Source organism: Papilio machaon, chromosome 21, assembly GCF_912999745.1.
Source record: "Papilio machaon chromosome 21, ilPapMach1.1, whole genome shotgun sequence".
NCBI lineage: Eukaryota > Metazoa > Arthropoda > Insecta > Lepidoptera > Papilionidae > Papilio > Papilio machaon.
Window position 1 is genome coordinate 3,397,458 of NC_060006.1, and position 20,659 is coordinate 3,418,116.

The window sequence follows — 20,659 nt, forward strand, 5'->3', positions numbered from 1 at the left end:
AAATTTATTAAAAATTGTATTATAGAAGCCGAAATATAGCCTTTTATTATATAAATCGAAAGTCCTTATTAATTTTAAAAACTGTGATATACTATAATTGTTGGTATACTATTAGATAAATTTAGTTACTAAGGTTGAATTAAAGGTTTATAAACAATTGGTTGATTTTATTAAGAAATAACAAAACCCTTACAACCTAAATAACGCTTATATACCTTAAACTGCATTAAGTTACATAACACTAGTTGAAACTGAACTGAAAAACAAAACAGTACATTTATATTGTTCGTAAATATGAACCATTAACCTTGTATATTATATTAAAAACGTGCTAATAGTTAAAGAAGTTCACAAGTCAAAACATTAAATACTATAATAGCATAAAATTGGTCCTTCGAGCACGATTTCCTTATATTACATCATTGGTATCATGAATAAAATAGATGAGCGAATCACCTTACGTATAATAACAAAGTAATTACACCTTTAAACTCTAAAAAAAAAATCGCATAAGAGCTAAAACCGACTAAAAACGAGTACTTTCATACATCGTACACAACTCATTTACAGTAACACGTCATTCAAAATGTTGAAACAATTATCATTTCAAAAGTGAAACACCAACAACAAACTTGACTGTACTTTTGTACATATAGTCTAAGATCCCGCTGCAGGATTGGTGTGCTCATCGACTTTTTGTTTAAAACCAAATTTTTATGTCTATTTATAGTTAAGAGAATATATATTTACTAGGGTGCCTATCAAAATTTGGCCGCCATTATTTTTTTTTAAATTATTTTTAATTGATTTTCGGTAAAAAATTTCGTTTATTTATTTTTTTAAATAAAATAACGTCTACATAACGGTAATTAATATCAAGATTCTAAAAAATCACGGTTGCCGTTGCGCACCTGGCCGCACCTCTTTGCAGCCAGGTGTAAACAGGTATGATTTCGATAAATTTATACGTTCATAACCTATTTTTATTAATTATATGTCAAATTAAAGCTAATTTTTTTCTATTAATTATCATATAAAGTTGCTTAATTAAATCTGGCCGCAAATAAGGGTTACTGGCTGTTAAAGATAATAAATATTTAAGGTAGAGTGAAAGAGAGTTAGCGCGTAACATCATTTGTCAGACGAGGACAGCGATTGCCGGCTGTGCGACGCTTTTAAGCCATTGCGCATGCGTCGAACGTTAGTGTTCTCAACCACCGGGGAGTAATAGAGACGACTTATAATAAATACTCCAAAAAATATGTAATTTTTTTCAAAATGACAAATTTAAAAATTGCAACAAAAAATTAATATTGATTTGATATATCGACGGTCTAGTTAGGAATTTGTCTAACTCTGAATTTTTTAGAGGGTGATTTTTTTAACATTTTGATGAAGCAATAATCCAATTACAAATTATTTGAATGATTCAAACTTAAATATTATATCTCTATTAGATATAAATAATTTTAAATGGTTTTTTAAAATGATAATAAATTTTGAAGTAATTGTTTTTTTCGTACAAATAAAAGATTCTCTAAAAAGGAGTTAGATAATTTGCTAATTAGAACGTCGATATTTAATATTAATTTAAAAAATAAAAAAATTCTGAAAATTCTGAAAAAAAAACACTCTGAATGATATCCAAAATCATTAGTAGAGTCAATTGTAAATAAAAGGTCATGATATTTATATATTTTTTTACGACGAAACAATAACATTAGCGAGCACTTTTGGAATGAGATATTATTAAAGTCAAGTACATTGCTTTTTTCGTTACACAAAAAACACGACTTCATCTTTATCAATTCTATTTTACGTTAATTAATATAATAATTTTTAGATGCACAAATAAAATAACAATGTAAATATAAAACGTTGTTTCTTACGAACTCCAAAAAGGACAAATGATGTTACGCGCTAACTCTCTTTCACTCTACCTTAAATATTTATTATCTTTAACAGCCAGTAACCCTTATTTGCGGCCAGATTTAATTAAGCAACTTTATATGATAATTAATAGAAAAAAATTAGCTTTAATTTGACATATAATTAATAAAAATAGGTTATGAACGTATAAATTTATCGAAATCATACCTGTTTACACCTGGCTGCAAAGAGGTGCGGCCAGGTGCGCAACGGCAACCGTGATTTTTTAGAATCTTGATATTAATTACCGTTATGTAGTCGTTATTTTATTTAAAAAATAAATAAACGAAATTTTTTACCAAAAATCAATTAAAAATAATTTTTAAAAAAATAATGGCGGCCAAATTTTGATAGGCACCCTAGTAAATATATATTCTCTTAACTATAAATAGACATAAAAATTTGGTTTTAAACAAAAAGTCGATGAGCACACCAATCCTGCAGCGGGATCTTAGACTAATATTACCCACTAAGGTAGAGACGCACTAGAGTACGTTCTGTGGTGGGCAGTTTGGTGACTGGGCAAGTGCCGTTTGCACGCACATGTCTAGATACACAGCCGTAACAGAACACAAATCTGTAACAAATTACACTTACTGTCACACTCAAGAGTTGTTAAGTCAATAATAGTATTTAGTAAGAGAAATCTACACTTACTACACTATGGATACAAAAAATCAATCAGTTTTTATTATATATATCTACAAAGATAATTGTATAATTTATAGTTTTTTTTTTCTTTTTATATTGGGAGACATTTGACCAAGACTTTTGACCGAAACAATTGCATCAATATAATAAAAATATTTACCCAGACACAGGCAAAACAGTGGGCACTTTCCATGGTTGCAAACAAACAGGACATTTGTTCTTCCATCTAACTGCCTGATCACTTTTCTGTGTAAAATAAAATTCGTTCTATATATTTTATCTTACTATTTAATAAAATTTTATATAATAAATGCGATGTTTGAATATATTGGATGTGTTGGAAGAACACATAGCCTCGCGCCGAGTCACGGGCGACACCTAGTATTTTATATATACAGTTGAAGTACAAGTGACCGCGATATTTTTTGAGGTTTCTCTCTAAAACTAGTTTCTCGCTTATGGAGGTCGTCCATTAGGATTGGACAATGACTCTTGCTTATCCAGGATTGACAATGCCATAAAATGTCGGTTCTATCCTGTTATATTGACAACTTGCATAATTAAAAAATAAAAACAAAAAACTTATATAACCTGTGGTGGTGTTGGTAAAGGCAGTGAAGTGACGGGTGAAGCTTTTGCTTCCCACCATCTCAGTAACTGCACACCAAATGCCCCATATTGCACAATATTGAGTAACCCTCGGCCCAGCAGTGGGAAAGTAAGAGTCACATCACTGGAAAACAAATATGTATATAATTTAAAAGTTTTTAAACCACTCAAAAAAATAAACAAAAGGAAGGATATTCTATTATATACATAATATATATTTTCATACCCAATTTGTCCGGCCCAAAGACTTTTAAATAAATCAGACCAACAATATTCCTCAGGTTCAGGAGGTGGTGCTTCCTTCACCGTTAGGCCAAGCAATGCAAAGTCCAATGTTGGAGATAATGTACGACCAGTCAAATAGCGAGCTAACTGGATAAACTTTGCTGCTTCTAATACGAAATGTGCTATTGAATATAGCTTTATTGCAGCTTTACGCGCTTGATTACTTGTACTCTAGAAATTATATGTGTAGTTTATTAATCTCAAGTAGCAATAAAGGATAGATAGCATTTGCTAGATGAAATGGTCAAATGTACAAATGTGTGAGTGTTACATATAGTCAATCAGGATCAGGATAAGTGTTAACCAAGGATGCAATTTTTTCTCGCTTATAGAAGTTTCTCACTGACCAGTTTCTCACTTATAGAGGTTGTACGTCTGTTCCAGATACCTACTCTCGATTATAGTGGTTTCTAGCTTATCCAGGTTTGACTACATTTTGATTAATGCATATAAAATTTACTCTTTCTTTCAACAATATCTATAAGACCTCTACATATATGTAGCTAGTGAAACTACTACTTTACCAATGTGTAAGAACCACCACATAGAATTTTACTATAACCTCTCAAAATGTTTTTAATTATGTTTATTCACTTTAGATTTATAAAATAAATATGTACCTTGCCAAGTTTCCCATCTTCGTTATCTTCCCTCCATTTCTCAATAATCTGCTCAACTTTATCTTTAATGTAAGGCACCAGAACAAGAAGCAATAAAGAACCTTTCTCCAATAGTTCAGGTAACCGAACACCAGAATGAAACTCGTTGCTTGGACTTATGGGTACCCGTAATAAGCCATAGAAACACTCTGAGAATGAAGAGGCTGAAAAAAAAAAAGATTTTTAAACATACATAATTATAAATACATTATCCTAAGACTTAATAATATTTCTAAATCACTCTACGTTATTATTTTCGATTTATATACAAAATCCTAAAAGTAAAGCTGTTAAATACTAATATATCATGTATTATTTCACTTCATATATCTTACCGTAATGTTTTAAATAGTGATACTGCAAGCAAAAATCTAAAAGTAAATACAACTCGTCATACCATCTCTCACACCATGCATATCTTTGTGGATTGACAACTGCTAAGTACTGAAATTGAAGGAATATTACATTACAATGTGCAAATATTTTTAATAGTATGGTGCATATAATAATGCCCAAAAATATTCAAGTAATTAATAAACCAAATGGTATTTGCATATTATTTCAGTATATTTATATCTACGGTAATAGACTGCAGTACAAAAAGTTTAATTATCATTTGCAAAAAATTTTAAAACTTCGACAGGAAAAATATGATGTAGGTGTAAAATTTTAGATGTTTTTAAAAATGTTTACATGGATATTTTATGTGCAATATGTGGAATACTAGTTATTTGATTGTCTGTTTGTTTTATTAATTGATTTTACCTCTGCAAGTCTTTTCAACGCAGGTTTGACCGTTGCCCCCAAGGCTTCTTGAGCAGCAATTTGAAATATCGAAGGTGTTCCTTGAAGAGTTCGCGTTAAATGAGCAGCGTATACTGCCATGGTTATTATATGATTGTAGATCGAACTTTAATAATTTTTCAATTATTTTCTCTGATATTATAACAAAATCTCATATATTTTTGTTTTTATTATTTGTCGAGATGACAATGACATTTGACATTTTGTGTAATATGTCAATGTCAATTTTTTTTTTAATTTATTAAGGTTTGGATATCGGTGTCCTTTAGCCTGTCTTGAAATAACAAAAAAGTAAAAAGTCGAGTCAAAAATAAACGTTCCACGAGGTTGCACGTTTCAGGAACGCTTCAAATTTTTTATTTTTGGAACTGAACGATTCCCAAATTTGTACCAATATTTGTGCTTTAACTGTGCGTTTCCTTTGCCATTTTGTAGTAGAAACTCACGGTAAGAACTCTATAAAACCGACCGAGACATTGAAAAGGTTTTAGATGCAACATTCTATAATTTCTACGGTTCCGCAGGACATCCATTTACAACTTCAATTTCTATTGAAAGTTGTAAAAGTTTAAATAAAAAACATATTTGACTGAGAAACCATTTATTAAATACATATACAGTATAATACAAAATGTAAAAGCAATTAACAGCACTATCGCATAATCAGAAAACAAATGGGTAATACATTTTGGCAGATAAAATTATTTTCCTTTACATTGAGCTATCTAGACTAACTTAGATGTTAGATTAGACTACTATTAAAAATTAACTTTTACAACAAACGTGTACGAATTTTTGTGATGTTTTTCGTCTCATGACAGATTGTTATAAGCCATGGCCTACTTTAGCACCATTCATTTTAAAGCGAATTTAAGACAATAATTTACATTTATAAAGCGGGTCTATCTATGCTTACATTCTATATTAAACGATTTGGTCCTTTGAAAATATTTATGTACTTTAATGTTAGAGTAAAATAATAAAAAAAAACTGTCAATTTACATATGAAATACATACATTGCTATATAGAAGATATATTTCAATGGGTCCTATGTACAAGGGTCAAAGTAACAAATTGATGTTTTTACTTTTTTATGTTAAAAGCTACGTCAGTTAACATGCAATGAACACATTTACACATTTACAGGTGTAAACGTGTTTTTTTTCTGGTAAAGTAAAATGGCCTATGTGGCCTAATTTCCTACACAGTTGAAACTTTGAGAGCCTCTCCTGTAAAGTTGTCAATTTTTACATTGACCCTTATTTGTAGAAGCCATCGATTTAAGTACACGTTTATCCTTTCTTATTACTTTTATTAGTTAATTAATAAATATATTTTAGAAGAATATATGTATTTAATTAAGTATTAAAGGACCGATTCCAAAAATTATAACAAGATTAGAAAAAAAAAAGTTATTTATAGAACATTCTAAATATAAATAATATACGTTATTAGATCTCCGAAGTTAGCAATTATATTCCGTCTCTTTCATACCACCTGTTCACTTGTATACATCCATCTCGCTCACAAAGTTTAAACTAACTTCAGAGAATAAATGGGTATCGTTTTATTATATGATGAATAGTAAATAAAGCGTTAGTTCATACAAAAATGTTATAAATATTCATACAAAAATGTAATACATTTATTATGCTCAATATACAATAATACATAGGAATAAAAAAAGTAGACAGAAGTGATTTCCTATAAAACATAGTCATTTACTGCGTCTGTTAACATTTTATTGTAAAAGTATATAAATAACATAATGTTATATAAACAATCTTGAGTTCACACACACATAAACATTAACATTTTGTAATCACGTTTGTTTTCTGCCAAAGAAATACAAAATGTGATCACAACATGTTTTTATACAATGTTTCGAATATATGTGTAAGGAATGGATTTGTTTTGATCAAAATGCTATATGTCTTTGCAAGCTTCCTTATCCCATTACTATCTAAATAAAAAAAAAACAGATCCAATAATAGCAAAACACATGAATAATATCAAATGAAAACATTTCGAAATTTTTGGTTAAAATAATTTTTTTTTAAAAAGTTTTTTATACTTTCTACTAATTGACTAGAAAGTTTTATATTTAATTGTTGAACTTGCTAACTAAGTGAAGGCATCAAATTCAAATATTTGAATCGAAAGGAAATCAAAAAAACTACTTCTATCGACCAAAAATATTATATCGGCAAAAAGGCACTGACTTAGTAGAAAAAAAAAATTCTTCAACATTAAAATTACTTTAAGATCACTTAACAACAGTCCCTTATTTATTTACATTTTTTTTGCGATCACTGCAGTATGTTCCCTGACACTGCAGTTTATTTCTATCTACAGTATGTACCAACTGACTGCAATATGTTCCAACTGACTCCAGTATGTTCCAACTGACTCCAGTATGTTCCAATTGACTCCAGTATGTTCCAACCGACTCCAGTATGTTCCAACTGACTCCAGTATGTTCCAACTGACTTCAGTATGTTCCGACTAAATTCAATATGTTTCAATTAACTACAACATGTTCAAATTGACTGCAGTATGTTCCAACTGACTTCAGTTTGTTCCAACTATTTGTGTTTGTGATGTTCCGTTTCCCCAAACTGCAGTGTTCTCCGTGGGCTGCAGTGTTATATTACTAGCTTGCCGAGGTATTGTATTGTGGCCTACCCGCTAGCTCTAATAGATATCTATCGGGATGTTCTATCCAATCAGCTGCGGATAGTTTGACCTGAAAATTTTAAAAGTTTTATTTAAATTATTGTGGAAAAATTAAAAAAAAATTAAATTAACTAATAATGAATTATTTGTTCGATTAGAAATTTTTTGTCAGTTTATAATATATCGAGCGAGATTATAAAGTAAGTTTTTTTTCATAACAAGCGCACTTACACTTCTTTGTCTCTCCGCCTCGCGTACTTGCCATTTCTTAACTTCTAACTGGTTTTCTCTCGACGTCTGATCACCGCAGCCCCATACCTTAAAATAAAATGTTATGACAAAAAAAAAATATGTTACACAAAAATGAAATTGGTTCAAGATATATTTATGTATATTTTTGACACGAGCATATTATGAAACTTTTTTCACGTTAATAAACTAATTTATTTATTATCGTCCATAAATTTAACAGGAGTCCAAAAAAACGTATAACATCAACTCTGCGCAATTGTAATACTGTGTGTACTCTATGGTTATTTACTCTTTGACATAGATAATAGAAGCCACAGAGTATATTATTAGTTATAAAACAATGAATTTCAGCCAACCTGCTAGGTGTTAAACAATTTACTCTATGATTTTTTTTTGTGATAAGACGTAGAGCATAATATTTACCATAGATTATTTTAGGTATTGATCAGTAAGTATTATAACAACACTACCTCGATAGCCTGTATCGTGTAAGGCACGCCCTGGAAGGTGAAGGAGTCAAAGTCCTCGTTGACGGACAGCAAAGGCTTTCGCGGATCGCTACCAGCTCGTAACCCGTGCGGATAACCCCGGATTGAAGTGTTCAGGTAGAGCATCTTTGGTGCGTGCTCTATTACTGCGAATCTATGGACATATCAGAAAAAGAATTAATCTTTGACAATAATTATAGTAAATTAGGAAGACTTCTGATATGTTGCTAAGTCTTAGATTGCACGTTGAATGTACGAATAAAATTTTAACTCTATGAAGTGCAACTTTGACTTTCAAGTGTGGGCTTAATTGTGTAAAGACATCATCCCTCTTATTTTCTTTACAAAACAGAGGCAAATATATCGTTCATTATCGGCAGTGGATCTAAATGGTATAACCTTTTTCAAATATCTAGTCGGCTCGGAACATCGTAGCTACTCTGAACTAAAAAAAGATTGACACGACCTATATAATAGGAATATACTGTTCACGGAACATAGTTATTATTATTTAAATACTTTTATAAGTGCAGATTCAAAACTTACGTGGGATAGAGTTGTATGAGAGCACAGTCTGGGCCGCCCCAGTACTGGTGCGTTTCTCTCCACTCCTGAGGACACGCTATGACAGCTGTCATCTCCTCTGCCGCAACCACCACTAGCGTTGGACCCCTGGTATAAAACCTCAACATATAACGACCAATCCGAAGAAAAAAAAATCTTACGAGAATCCGAGGAAGAATTATTGTGTGTAGGTAAATCAGCTCTGAACCGGATCAAATAGGTCACATAGACTTGAATCGTTGAGTTGCGACTCAATAACTAAATTCACTCACGGCTCATTACCATTTACTATAATGCCCTTAATATACAAGACAAAGTTAATCTTCGAAACCCAGCGAGTTCAATCGCTAAGAGACTTACGAAATACAATGTCAAAGTTCTATCTGTCATTGCTAGAGCCAGTCGCTTGCGACGGGTTTTTGAAGATCGTCGTGAGAAAAGTCGCTGCATTTTTTTAAACGGCAGAACAAATCTATCCAGTTCACATAAAGTTGCTACATGTACTAACCGAATATACGACTTGCGTCGACGACACAACGTTGTGTGTACGGAGCGCGCAATCAAACAATTTTAATTTCGACGATTTTAGTTGCTTTTTATACGAAGTGTATGTGAGAGCAGACGAGCCGCGAGCTAAAAACTCTTTACATGTACAAATTGAGTTGAGATACGAGTCAGTTCACTGATCCGTTTCATGTCAACCATGATCTGATCTGCAGATCATCAATTTTGAGTTACCCATGATTAATTGTGTGACATTTTAAAGAATGTAAGTTTTGTTATCGGTTGTTTCAATTTAATTTAAAAATAACCGTATACCTGTACGCGAGCGTGTGATGTAAGAAGCGGTTAGCACCTAGGCCGTGTTCCCGCGAGGCGTAGAGCGGCGCCCAGTGCGAGGGCACCGCACATACAAGCCTCGCCAGCCACAGCGCCGCCGCTGAACCACCGCCTAGCGTAATATTACTAGTGAATAACAAAAAATGCTGCACTCAAAATTGATGTATTCACTAAGAGAGTTCCTTAGTGTAGCAAAATAAATAAGAGAGATTATTTCCCGTTAAATCAATTAATTCAATGTTTTTAATAGGCCAAATGGCATTATTTTTTTCCGACTGAATTTCCGATAATCGGAAAACATCCCTAAGTGTGCATTTCTTACCAACAGCAAAAACAATTCAAAAAGTTGTGTACATTTAATAATCAGAATGTAGTAAAAAACATATTTTCCTCACCTCTATATCCCCTCCCCTTCCCCTTCCCATCCTCTCCTAATAAGAAAAGGGTGGTAAGGGAAAGAGGACTAAAATTAGGCCTCCGGTACCACACTCATCAGACTGTACGTGGAATTACTTCCACTTTACGCCTGGCTTCTGTGTGGTCGAGATATTTCCCCGGGCGAGCCGACCAATTGATGCAACAGATGTTGTTGTTGCTGACGTCTACCACTGTTAAGTTACCAGTACCTTTGCCGTAGACTTACCCGAGTGTTGTGCGGGCGGAGGTTTGGCCGGTCTGGAGTAGAGCGGCGGGGCGGTGGCGGCCAGCAGCCAGGCGGCGGAGACGGGGAGCAGGGCGCCGGAGCCCGCGTGCCACGCGCCGCGCTCCAGCACAGGAGTCGCCAGCTCCAGGCCCGCGCCAGACCCGTTTGATTCCACGTGCGCTTCGATGTCACGATGACGGGTTGCTAACATGTGGACGCAGTATCTGTACAAAATAAACCCGACTGACTATACCCTATAGCGCTCAGAGGAATAATTGAATGACACAATTATTCTACAGGAGGCGGCAATCTCACAATGGTATTGACATAAATATCGATGGGTCCTACTTATAATGGCCAAAGTAACAAATTGGCGATTTTTACTATTCTGTGTTAAAAGCTACCTCTTAGTTTATTTAACAACACCCACTAAACAAAATACACATTTACAAATGTAAATGTTATTTTTTTGCTAAAATAAAATGGCATATGCGGCATCTTTTCCTATATGGTTAAAACTTTGAGAGGCTCTCCTGAAAAGTTGTCAATTTGCACATTGACCCTTATTCGTAGGAGCCATAGATATACTAATTACGGGCAAAAACTTTAGACTCAGTAAATACAAAAAAGTCAGCACAAAATTATTCATCCCACATACAGGCCTGTAGGCCTGGGATGAATGCTACGTGAACAATTCGGATAAAATTTAGTTTCTGATAGAAATGTGACAAAAAAGAACAATAATTATTTTAAAAAATTAAGATTAACAGATATTTACAGACATTAAAATCTTTCAAATTTGACATTCAGTATAACGTGGCGCCAAACACTAATCAGAAAGCGTGACGTCACGCCGTGGACGACACCATTGTGACTGTCGATATTTTCATAGTTCAGAATTCAGTACCACAATTCAAAATTCAGTACCACAACAATATAGATACGATTCCACTCTACAACACGGCGTGACGTTACTGAAGACACTATGACAGTTTAACGAGTTTACGCGGGACTTAGAATTTTTTCTTAACAACATTATGTTTTTTAAACAAATCATGTATTTCTTTACAGAATAAAAAAATGGTACACAAAGTAATTATAGACTAGCAAAGACAATTTTCGTATCAATTTTCAAACAACAGAAAATATAATTACAAATTCGTCACTTACCTATGAACGGGAAATATAAGTCTATGACAATGCTCTCCCAACCAACGCACGACAAAACCAACACTATGCGTGTCTTTCTTATTAAAACAGCCATTGATCACCGCTGATAGAGTTTTATTAATCTGCAATTATATCTTCGGTCAAAGATCAAGTATGTGGTCCTTATCTTTTAAGTTATTAGGTCACTCACCATTAGACAAGTCTGTGGACCCTCTGGATAATGGTCCATAGACAATTTGTAACTTATATAGAGTAGACTTCTTAAACCATCTGGAGTTACAACACTTTCATCTGAATCTGAACTAAACATTCTGCGGAAAAAAACACAATTTTTTTCATAAATCAGATATGAAGCACAGATATCCAAAACGGTCTGGATTGTAAAGATCTATAGTTTGTTGATGTTGAATAAGTAAATTATTTACAATAGATTATTTATAAAGAACTTAAATCTCAATGAACGATGATCATATCTATAGCCAAATACAGGATGTCCAAAAAGTCAATACATAACTCCAGAAGATTATCCGATTAAACACATGATGTTGAACGAATACGAAATCAAAAAAAAATGTCCTTAATTTTCGCAACAAATTTTGAAGCTATATTCAAAATCTACTAGTCTTCTAGTTATTTAAAAAAAAAAATGGGACCCATCTGCAAGCACTTCCTTTCGATTAAAATAATTTTTATCAAAATCGGACCACCAGGGGCGGAGATTCGCAGTAACACTCATAAAAAAAAAATCAGTCGAATTGATAACCTCCTTCTTCTTGAAGTCGGCTAAAAAAACAAGATGTTCAAAAAAAAAACCAATAAATTTAGATTACCTGACATAAGCCTCAATAATAGCATTGTCATCAAGCATGGCCATAATACGTTCGCATTGTTGTTTGAACGTCGACAGATTTATGTGCTTGTTCTTGCATTTGCCAGTCTTGTGCAGATATTTGAAGAAGTGTCGCGCCAGATCCGGATACATTGGGAATAGGTATTTCTGCCAAATAATAATCCGATAAAACTATACACGTATTTCACACACACTAAATCTAGATAGTATCTCGTCTGTGTGGAATATGATAATAGAATTGGAGTATGTAACTTATTCTTTTTGAAGCAATGACAGTAGGTACTTACCATAGTGGGGAGATGATGGACACATAAACAAAAAGTAACGAGAATAAATGTGGATGGCACTAAGTTAGAAAAGACCAAAGAGGATATGTATAAGAAGGGAGTGAATTCAAATATTAAGGTCGACAGATGTGTACAAGTGTGGATGACTAGATGATCATAACACGACAGAAAATATCAGTCATAGGCCTATATTAGGTATAGCGCCGCTAAAAAATGTACATATTAAAAGTAACGGACGAGAACATGTTTTCATACAAGTCTTTCACAGTGAAAACTATTGTAAGAACTGTAATATGTAACAATGTTTGTTATCATTCCAATCACTTATACATAAACAACATACCTATTGTCAGCAGTTAAGGTATCTATAAAATTAATAAAATCCGAGTGCATGTAAGTAAAATCGAAAAAAAATATTTTTTTTCAAACATGATGTATAATAGTTTACGGTGCTTAAGGCGGAAAACTATTTGTCTGTTTTCCACGAATTCGCGTTTATTTCGGGTAATCTCTGACACGACTGACCGAATTTGAAGGGACTTTTACTGTAAGATAACTGGTACGGGAGTAGCTTAGGCTATTTTTCTAATTGCAAGTATAATTGCAGTACAAGTGAAATGATATCTGTATAGCTTAACCTCTGTTAATATAACAATTACTAGTTAACGCGAAAAATAAGATATTAAAAGTACTTACAGCGAAACAACTTTCCGTAACTCCATTGACCCCATCTTCTTTTTGTGAACGTTGAACCAGCAACTGAAAAAGAAAGTCATATTCATGATGACAAATAATACTTTATTCGATATAAAATTTCAAATATGTATCTTGGCGCCTCACGGTCATTTGTGCGCTGTTATACGCCCCGCTACATCCGAAACAAAATCAAGTCACACCAAGAATAGTCTTTTGTGCAGCGACTTGTACGATATTTCGACCCAACAACACATATGTATGAGAATCTTTTTACATATGTATATTGAAAATTAATTTAAAATATAGCAAAAGAATGCTAAACATTGCAATTGTATATGCTGATTTTTAAATACTAGCTTTACTACTGGGCTTTTTGAAGAAGTAATGATAATGTAGCGTTTCAATGGCAAAATAATTTTTAAAATGGATCCAGTAGTTATTGAGTTTCTTCGTAACACACAAAAATACAAAGCTTTTTAACTACTTTAAATTTAGATAGATTTTTATTGCAAATCAGTGGTAATTGCATACATCTGATATGTCAAAAACATTTTAGTTTCCAATTTGTTATATTTGTTTTATATTTCGCGTCTCGCCAATTGAATAGGTAAATAATGAGAGATACATTTTACGGTGACCTACGTTTTTTCGCGATACACAAATTAATTACTCAAAAATAAGACCTAATTCCAACACAATTAGTGCTAAATTCGAATGTCCGACAAATACCTTCAATAACACTGTACATAGTAGTGGTTATAAAAATAAAAATAACATAAATTACAAAGCTGTCTAGGACAAACCTTTACATTAGCGGAAGCAAACATGTTTCTTCCATAGATGGATTGACAATCTAGACAGAGCACAGAAAAAATATAAAAAAGTAGTGTACGCTTCTAGCAGCTGTTTTTTTCTACTAGATAATTGTAGTTCACGTTTAAAGTTTCCTTATAAAAATATTTAAAGGTTAAGTTTAAGTTCAAAAACCGACCACTAACCCTAAAATAGACAAAAGGAAATTACAATTTTACAAAAAATCAATCATAAATATTCTTCAAAAGTAAAGTGTTTTTCAATTTGTTACTATTTTTATCGAACATACCAAAAGATTTTACTAGATTATTGTTCAGAATAGATTCATTAATAAAGATTATACGATTACAGTCAATGGAATTTTAGATAAATTCAATATTATCTTTTAATTTTACTTTTATCGGTTACGATTTGGTTTTTAATTTAATTACGTACATTTTAGATTTCCACCTTGACCCGACTTCGTTCCTTGCAATGTCAAAACCAAAGTTAAGGGGGTTATGAAATTTCCCTATAACGCTTCGAAAAAAGGATAGTTCGACCATGGGCGGGGCAACTACCCTGCACTCATACTTCTTAAATCTTTTCTAATATCTTGGAGGCGCAGACATTTCTTAGCACAGCTACACTTAATATTGTGATCTACGCAGCGAGTTGTGCGTGTTAAGTGCTGCCAAGATATGTGCCGACTACTATACTACGAATAAAGACTAGGCTTTGTTTTGATCTTGACAATAGGTCTTTAAACGATGACAATTGCTAATAATTGCGACTGTTAAATAAACAGGAAGTAATTATAGAAGTCGGTTATACTACGAATGTTATTAAAAACAATTGAATGATATTTAACGATAAAATGAACGAATTTTGCATTCCTTTAGTTAAAATTATATGAAGGATGGTTATCTGTGCTAATATTATAAAGAGGGAAAAAATTGTAATTTTGTGTGTAACGAATAAAGTCAGAAACTACTGGACCGATTTCAAAAATTCTGTTAGCATACTAGAAAGCTACATTATCACTAAGAAACATATTTTATACAAGATTTCTTTTAATCCTTCGCAGCAGAAATCGCAGTTATATGCTTATCAGGCATTTTTTATTGTGTTGTAAAAAGTTTAAATATCTTGTTTAAGATATTCGGGACTGTACCTAGTATTTTCAAGAACTGTTCCAATGGGTTATCAGTTTACTATACTATTAGTAATTCGAAGATAATAAAATTTCAGTCTGTTCTTTTTTAAACAGTCACAAACTAGATTAAACCCAATCTTTTATTGACCGTTTTATAGTATGGTAACTTAGACATTACTTAATATAAATTTCTCATTTTAAACTTACACTAAACACTTCTTTAGTGGCTACCTAAAGACTCTGATATGGCAGTTAGGCACAGGAGTTAAAAAGACCGATTCCTACTAAATTTAGTGTCTAGTTTTAAAGTGTCAAGTAAAATAGCTTTTATTTACTAAAATGTTAATTAGCTAGCAATATGAGGAGGATGTAAACGTAGGTTTCTCAGACCAAAATCTTCGTTAAAAACAAATTGTTACCTCTATTTGTTCATGATAATGACAGGAATAATGATATATTTCAAATAGAGAAGAGATTTTGGTCTCAAAAACCCACGATAAGTCTTGTATTAAACTATTTTAGTAATACATAGCGCATTTATTGCGACGAAAATTTAAATATTTTTGTGGAAATATTTATACGTATGTTCTGATGTGTCCTTAAATTATTGAAGTTTGAGGATGTTCTAAGGATATTATGAAAGGGGTTTCTGGTTCATAAGAGCATAATTGTAGTCCTCTTTCCCTTCCCACCTTTTTCTTATAAGGAACGGACGGGTAGGGAAGTGGATTTGACGGGGGATGCATAGAAAGGGGAAATATTCTCTTTCTGTGCATCTCCTCCTCCTCGGAACAGATATTGATTTATTCACCTTACACGTCGGAGTCGCAGTCGCCTTCCGGACTTGTTTCACTTGTATACCAACTATAGTAAAACGTAAATCGTTAACGACAACTTTCCAACGATCCATTACGAACATATACAAAATGTATGTATTTATACCTTAATAAAGATCAATTCACATACAGTCACCAAGTATTTAAAATTAATATTAACACTTCACTTAGCATGCATGTAAGCCCACATTATACTGTACGGCACTCGACATAATCGTTGCGTTCTCGCGTTTAATATAACAATGGATACGAATGAAAACAAATCAGTTATATCTAATATATGATAAGATAGGGGTTAGTTTATATCATTTGTCGGATAAAAAACCCATTAGTCTTATAAGGCCCTTCGTACACAACGTCAAAACTAATATCGTAAGGTTGCGCGCGCTCCGTACACACAACTTTGATTTCGAGTCGTCTATTCGGTCACTACAAGCATAGCGCGAACATGTCAACTGTATAACTTTGCTCCATCCATCTTGAAAATTGCAGCGATTTTTCTCACGACGATCTTGACAAACAGGTTGCGAGGTACTGTTTTTGACGTTGGCAGAAAGAAATGTCGGCGACGCGCACTGTGTACGACCTCTATGACAATGTATTGCATATATCTACCTATATAAGTTGTATTGTGTACGAAGAGCCTAAATGTCTAAGACAAAGGTAACATTTCTTATGACAACTAATAACAGATGTAACTTTTTTCGTAGCGATCTGAGATCATCTGAGACGTCATGTGATGAATTGGCTTTCATTAACTAATTATAATTAATAAACTTATATTAATATGATTTGACGTAAATCTTTGGACGGGGCGACATTGTTTACGTTTTTACGTAGCGCGGCGAAATTATGCGAACCATTCCGAGCGGGTTTAAGAATTAAACGGATCTAAAAATCTGAAAATCTTTTTAGGCATATTGGGATTTGGAAGAACTTTTTTTCGACCGTTTTTTTATACGTACGCATTACCGTGAGTTTACATGTACAAAAACATTATACTGTTATCTCTTTTTAATCAAATAAAATGAGGGGGAAGATATGTATATTTGGATGGATGGATGTTTGTTATAAAGTGTCTCCAGAACGGCTCAATGGATCTTGTTTAAATATGAACCAGATGTCAAACATAGTCTGATAAAACACAAAGGCTACGTAACAAGTTTTTTTAAATTTACACGCGGACAAAGTCGCGGTTGACAGATAGTAGGTTATAAATTTGACAAAATTTTATGGGAAACCAACTTTTGCCAGAGTCGCCGTCCGCGTGTAATAAAAAAATATTAGTAGCCTATTCGTTCCTCACAATATGTAAGTACATCTAAGCAAGATTTCAGCGAGATCCGTTTATCCGCTCTGGAGTTAAACTTTTGCACTTATAATATTAAGTTAGATGTAATTCGAAATTTTAGAAATAGTTTTAAATAAAATCCCAAAAAAGAGCGGAAGCTTTTTAAAATATTTATGTAACCTAAAATGACTGAAGAATTGTGATCGATAATCGCATCAGTAATTTCATTGGCCTGCCTCATGGAAAATCAAGATACTAATGACGCAAAATTGTTGACTCGTATCACACGAAGTGTAAATAGATCTCACAAATGTTACCCGCGCCATGTGATCACCTTTAAACATTGCACGTGACGTATGTGCTTAGGGTTGCCACTACTAAGCAAAAAAAGCGACACAATATTCAATAGTAGAGTAGAGTGGGAATAAATAATCTGAAATTAATCTTATCTCAAAGAACATCTTTTATTCATATCTATGAGTAGACGTCTTTTTTGTAGGATTCAGACAGGAAAAGTGAGAGAAATGTGAAGGTGTTGTGAACTAGAAACAAAGAATTAATCTAAATTTGTATGTTAAAATAATTATAATTTAATAGAAAAATTAAGCCTTTTTCCAGCTTCTACTGTGTTTCCACTGCCCAGATATCTGTATAAAACATAGAGTCATTACAAGTGTTGCAGCAAAAGATACTCATGGTAATAAAATGAATAAATTCTTAAAAATTAAAAATACCCTGTTTTCCATATTATATGCTTATTTTTACATAACATCCATCAAGTATTTCATAAGTTAGATATCGACTAAGTTTTAATTTGTAAATATTTTGTAATATTTGCCAACCCTATCTCTAATATTAATTGACCCCATAATCAATGGAATCAATCAAGTTGAATACAATCACAACCTTGTTTTATTGAAACATATACCTTTTCATAAAGATCTAATGTTGTTTTTATAGTGTTTATGTTTAGAATTAGTAAAGTGGAATAACATTTTTAATAATAACTAGCTGTCGCCCGCGACTCCGTCCGCGCGCAGTTAAAAAAAACTTAATAGCGGTATGAATTTTTTCTCGCATTTTAAACCTTCCCTAGACCTCCACGAACATTTCAACACTAAGATAAGATAAATCTGTTCAGCCGTTCTCGAGTTTTAGTGAGACTAACGAACAGCAATTCATTTTTATATATATAGATATAATAATAATATTAGTGAAACTGCTGTATGTAATGAAGATTGCAATCAATGGGTCTAGTACAAATATTTTTAACAATCACTTTAACATCATCATGGTTGATTAAGTCAAAATTAATATGAGATTTTTTGGTATACTTTACACCAGATAGGGCGCTGCACAAATTTGGTTAATGGCAATATGATGGTGGTTGTCACAAATATTTATGCTAGGCCTACTAATGATATTTTTATGGATTTTACATTTATAATATACATAATATACTTATTGATGGCTCCTACATAAGGGCTACTCCTAAATAAGGGCCAATGTGCAAATTGAGAACTTGTCACAAGAGGCTCTCAAAGTACCATGTACAAAAGATGCCTCCTAGACCCCTTTACTTTAGCAAAAAAACATTGTTACAACGGTAAATGTGTATTTGTGTTTACTGTATGTTATTAACTAGACTAAGACGTAGATTTTAAAATAAAAAAGTAATAATCATCAATTTGTTACTTTGGCCCTTATACATAGGACCCATAGTTATGTACCATGAATGATGAATTTGTAATAAAAGCAATAATTTTACTATGTTTTACCATTTTTACAGCTTAGAAATTATGTATTTCTGTTTGTAATTATTTTTTATCAATTGCTGTGTTATCATGATATGTGCTTTGTTTAAGCCACTGCAATACTGAGATAATGAATAAGATGTTTAATACGATATTTTACTTTTAAAACCTGCATCTCGAAATCATACTTGTTTTGCAATCAAGGAAAAATACAAGTTCTACTGCAGTTATCATAAAAACGACAACTCAGTATTTTAGCCAAAAAAAATGAATTTGAAACAAGGTTAAACATTAATTCATTTTTCATACTATTAGTTATATAGGGAAGGAAAACTATTACTAACCCTGACTAAGACCTTGTTTGCATAACATACCTTTGCTAGTTTTTCAACAGGAACCATAGATGTGGTTTGGGAAGTTTCTGGCTTCTCAGGCAGTTCCCCACTTGAACCGGACCGTGTACCTCGCTGAGATCCTCGAGGAGTGCTGGAACCACTACCTCCTTCGACTGAAGACTTTTCATGGCTGTTATGACTTCCCATTTTGCTATAGTTCTTAGAGCATTGAAGACCGTGCTGCCTCGAAATTTACTTTATAATGAAGTACTAAACTCTAAAATAGTTTAAAAATAACCCCAAAACTTAAAACAAATAAATTAATCGTAGTATTGTATAATTATTTGGCGATCGTCGGACACAATTGGACAGATGGACAGATCTTTGACAATTTGATAAAGATCGTCACAGATAAAATGAAAATCACACAGACTATATATATTCGTAAATCGAAATGTTCACTTCAGAGATAAAGCCACGCAAATCGATTGGAAGGTTTAAGAAATAATATGTTTTTCGACTTAAAATACTAAGCCACGATACCATTTCACTTATACCAACTAGCAAAGGGCAATAATAATAAAGTAAAGTAAAGGGCAGAACTTGTAAACTAGTAAAGGGCAATAATAATATAAGTAAACTTCACACCACTCTCTAATCACAGCATTCTTTTTAACATACTTTCAGATTGGTTGAAACAATCATATACAAATGTATTATTTAGAAAAACATTTATTAACTAATTAAAAAACAATTTCTATTTGTCATAATTTTTTATAGTCAATTAAGTAATGATATAAAACGAGCCCGGTTTGGTCTAACGAAGTATAGTAAGTAATCGGCGAATAAAAATCTGTTTTAACGAGTTGGAAATCGATATATTATTTTGTACATTATAAATTGGATCATTAACTTTGGGTTTTGGGGGGTGTTAAACTCAAATTTCCAAATGTGAAAATTGTCAGAATTTGTAAGTTTTTCTATGTTTTCGTCTGTGTTATTCATTTTGTTTTTTATTTATTCTTTTATGCACTGTTTTCTCTGGGCAGCCTGGGTAAATCAGTACTAGAAACACTAACAAAAGTAGCAGA

General features: G+C 32.6%; 2 protein-coding genes across 3 annotated transcripts; both read right to left on the minus strand.

Annotated features, from left to right (window-relative positions):
* Positions 1-600: 600 nt before the first annotated feature.
* Positions 601-5,085, minus strand: LOC106712600 (peroxisome assembly protein 12). The gene is made up of 8 exons (XM_045683236.1): positions 4,899-5,085; positions 4,469-4,577; positions 4,095-4,297; positions 3,416-3,645; positions 3,172-3,313; positions 2,741-2,826; positions 2,391-2,506; positions 601-652 (listed from the first exon to the last, which is right to left on the minus strand). The coding sequence occupies exons 1-7, from the start codon at positions 5,016-5,018 to the stop codon at positions 2,392-2,394; spliced, it is 1,005 nt and encodes a 334-aa protein (XP_045539192.1). The 5' UTR covers positions 5,019-5,085; the 3' UTR covers positions 601-652; position 2,391.
* A 2,411-nt stretch (positions 5,086-7,496) lies between these two features.
* On the minus strand, positions 7,497-20,042 carry LOC106712599. 2 transcript variants are annotated; one of them, XM_045683189.1, is made up of 11 exons: positions 19,608-20,042; positions 13,405-13,467; positions 12,402-12,568; positions 11,762-11,882; positions 11,572-11,693; positions 10,402-10,625; positions 9,738-9,870; positions 8,901-9,026; positions 8,337-8,508; positions 7,846-7,932; positions 7,497-7,684 (listed from the first exon to the last, which is right to left on the minus strand). In XM_045683189.1, exons 1-11 carry the CDS (start codon positions 19,773-19,775, stop codon positions 7,592-7,594), a joined length of 1,476 nt encoding a protein of 491 aa, XP_045539145.1. In that variant the 5' UTR covers positions 19,776-20,042; the 3' UTR covers positions 7,497-7,591. The 2 variants fall into 2 exon arrangements, with proteins under 2 accessions (XP_045539145.1, XP_045539146.1); XM_045683190.1 differs by lacking the exon at positions 19,608-20,042 and adding an exon at positions 16,164-16,283.
* Positions 20,043-20,659: the final 617 nt, after the last annotated feature.

Bases quoted from the DNA above. Each gene is read 5' to 3' on its own strand.
- LOC106712600 (XM_045683236.1), bottom strand. From the start codon at position 5,018: ATGGCAGTATACGCTGCTCATTTAACGCGAACTCTTCAAGGAACACCT. The intron at 3,646-4,094 runs GTACATATTTAT...TATAATTTCTAG, and splicing joins AAGATGGGAAACTTGGCAAG to AGTACAAGTAATCAAGCGCG. The intron at 2,507-2,740 runs GTAAATATTTTT...AATTTGTTACAG, and splicing joins ACTGTTTTGCCTGTGTCTGG to ATTTGTGTTCTGTTACGGCT.
- LOC106712599 (XM_045683189.1), bottom strand. From the start codon at position 19,775: ATGGGAAGTCATAACAGCCATGAAAAGTCTTCAGTCGAAGGAGGTAGT. The intron at 11,694-11,761 runs GTGAGTGACCTA...ATATAATTGCAG, and splicing joins GTCCACAGACTTGTCTAATG to ATTAATAAAACTCTATCAGC. The intron at 10,626-11,571 runs GTAAGTGACGAA...TATTTTGTACAG, and splicing joins CTTATATTTCCCGTTCATAG to ATACTGCGTCCACATGTTAG.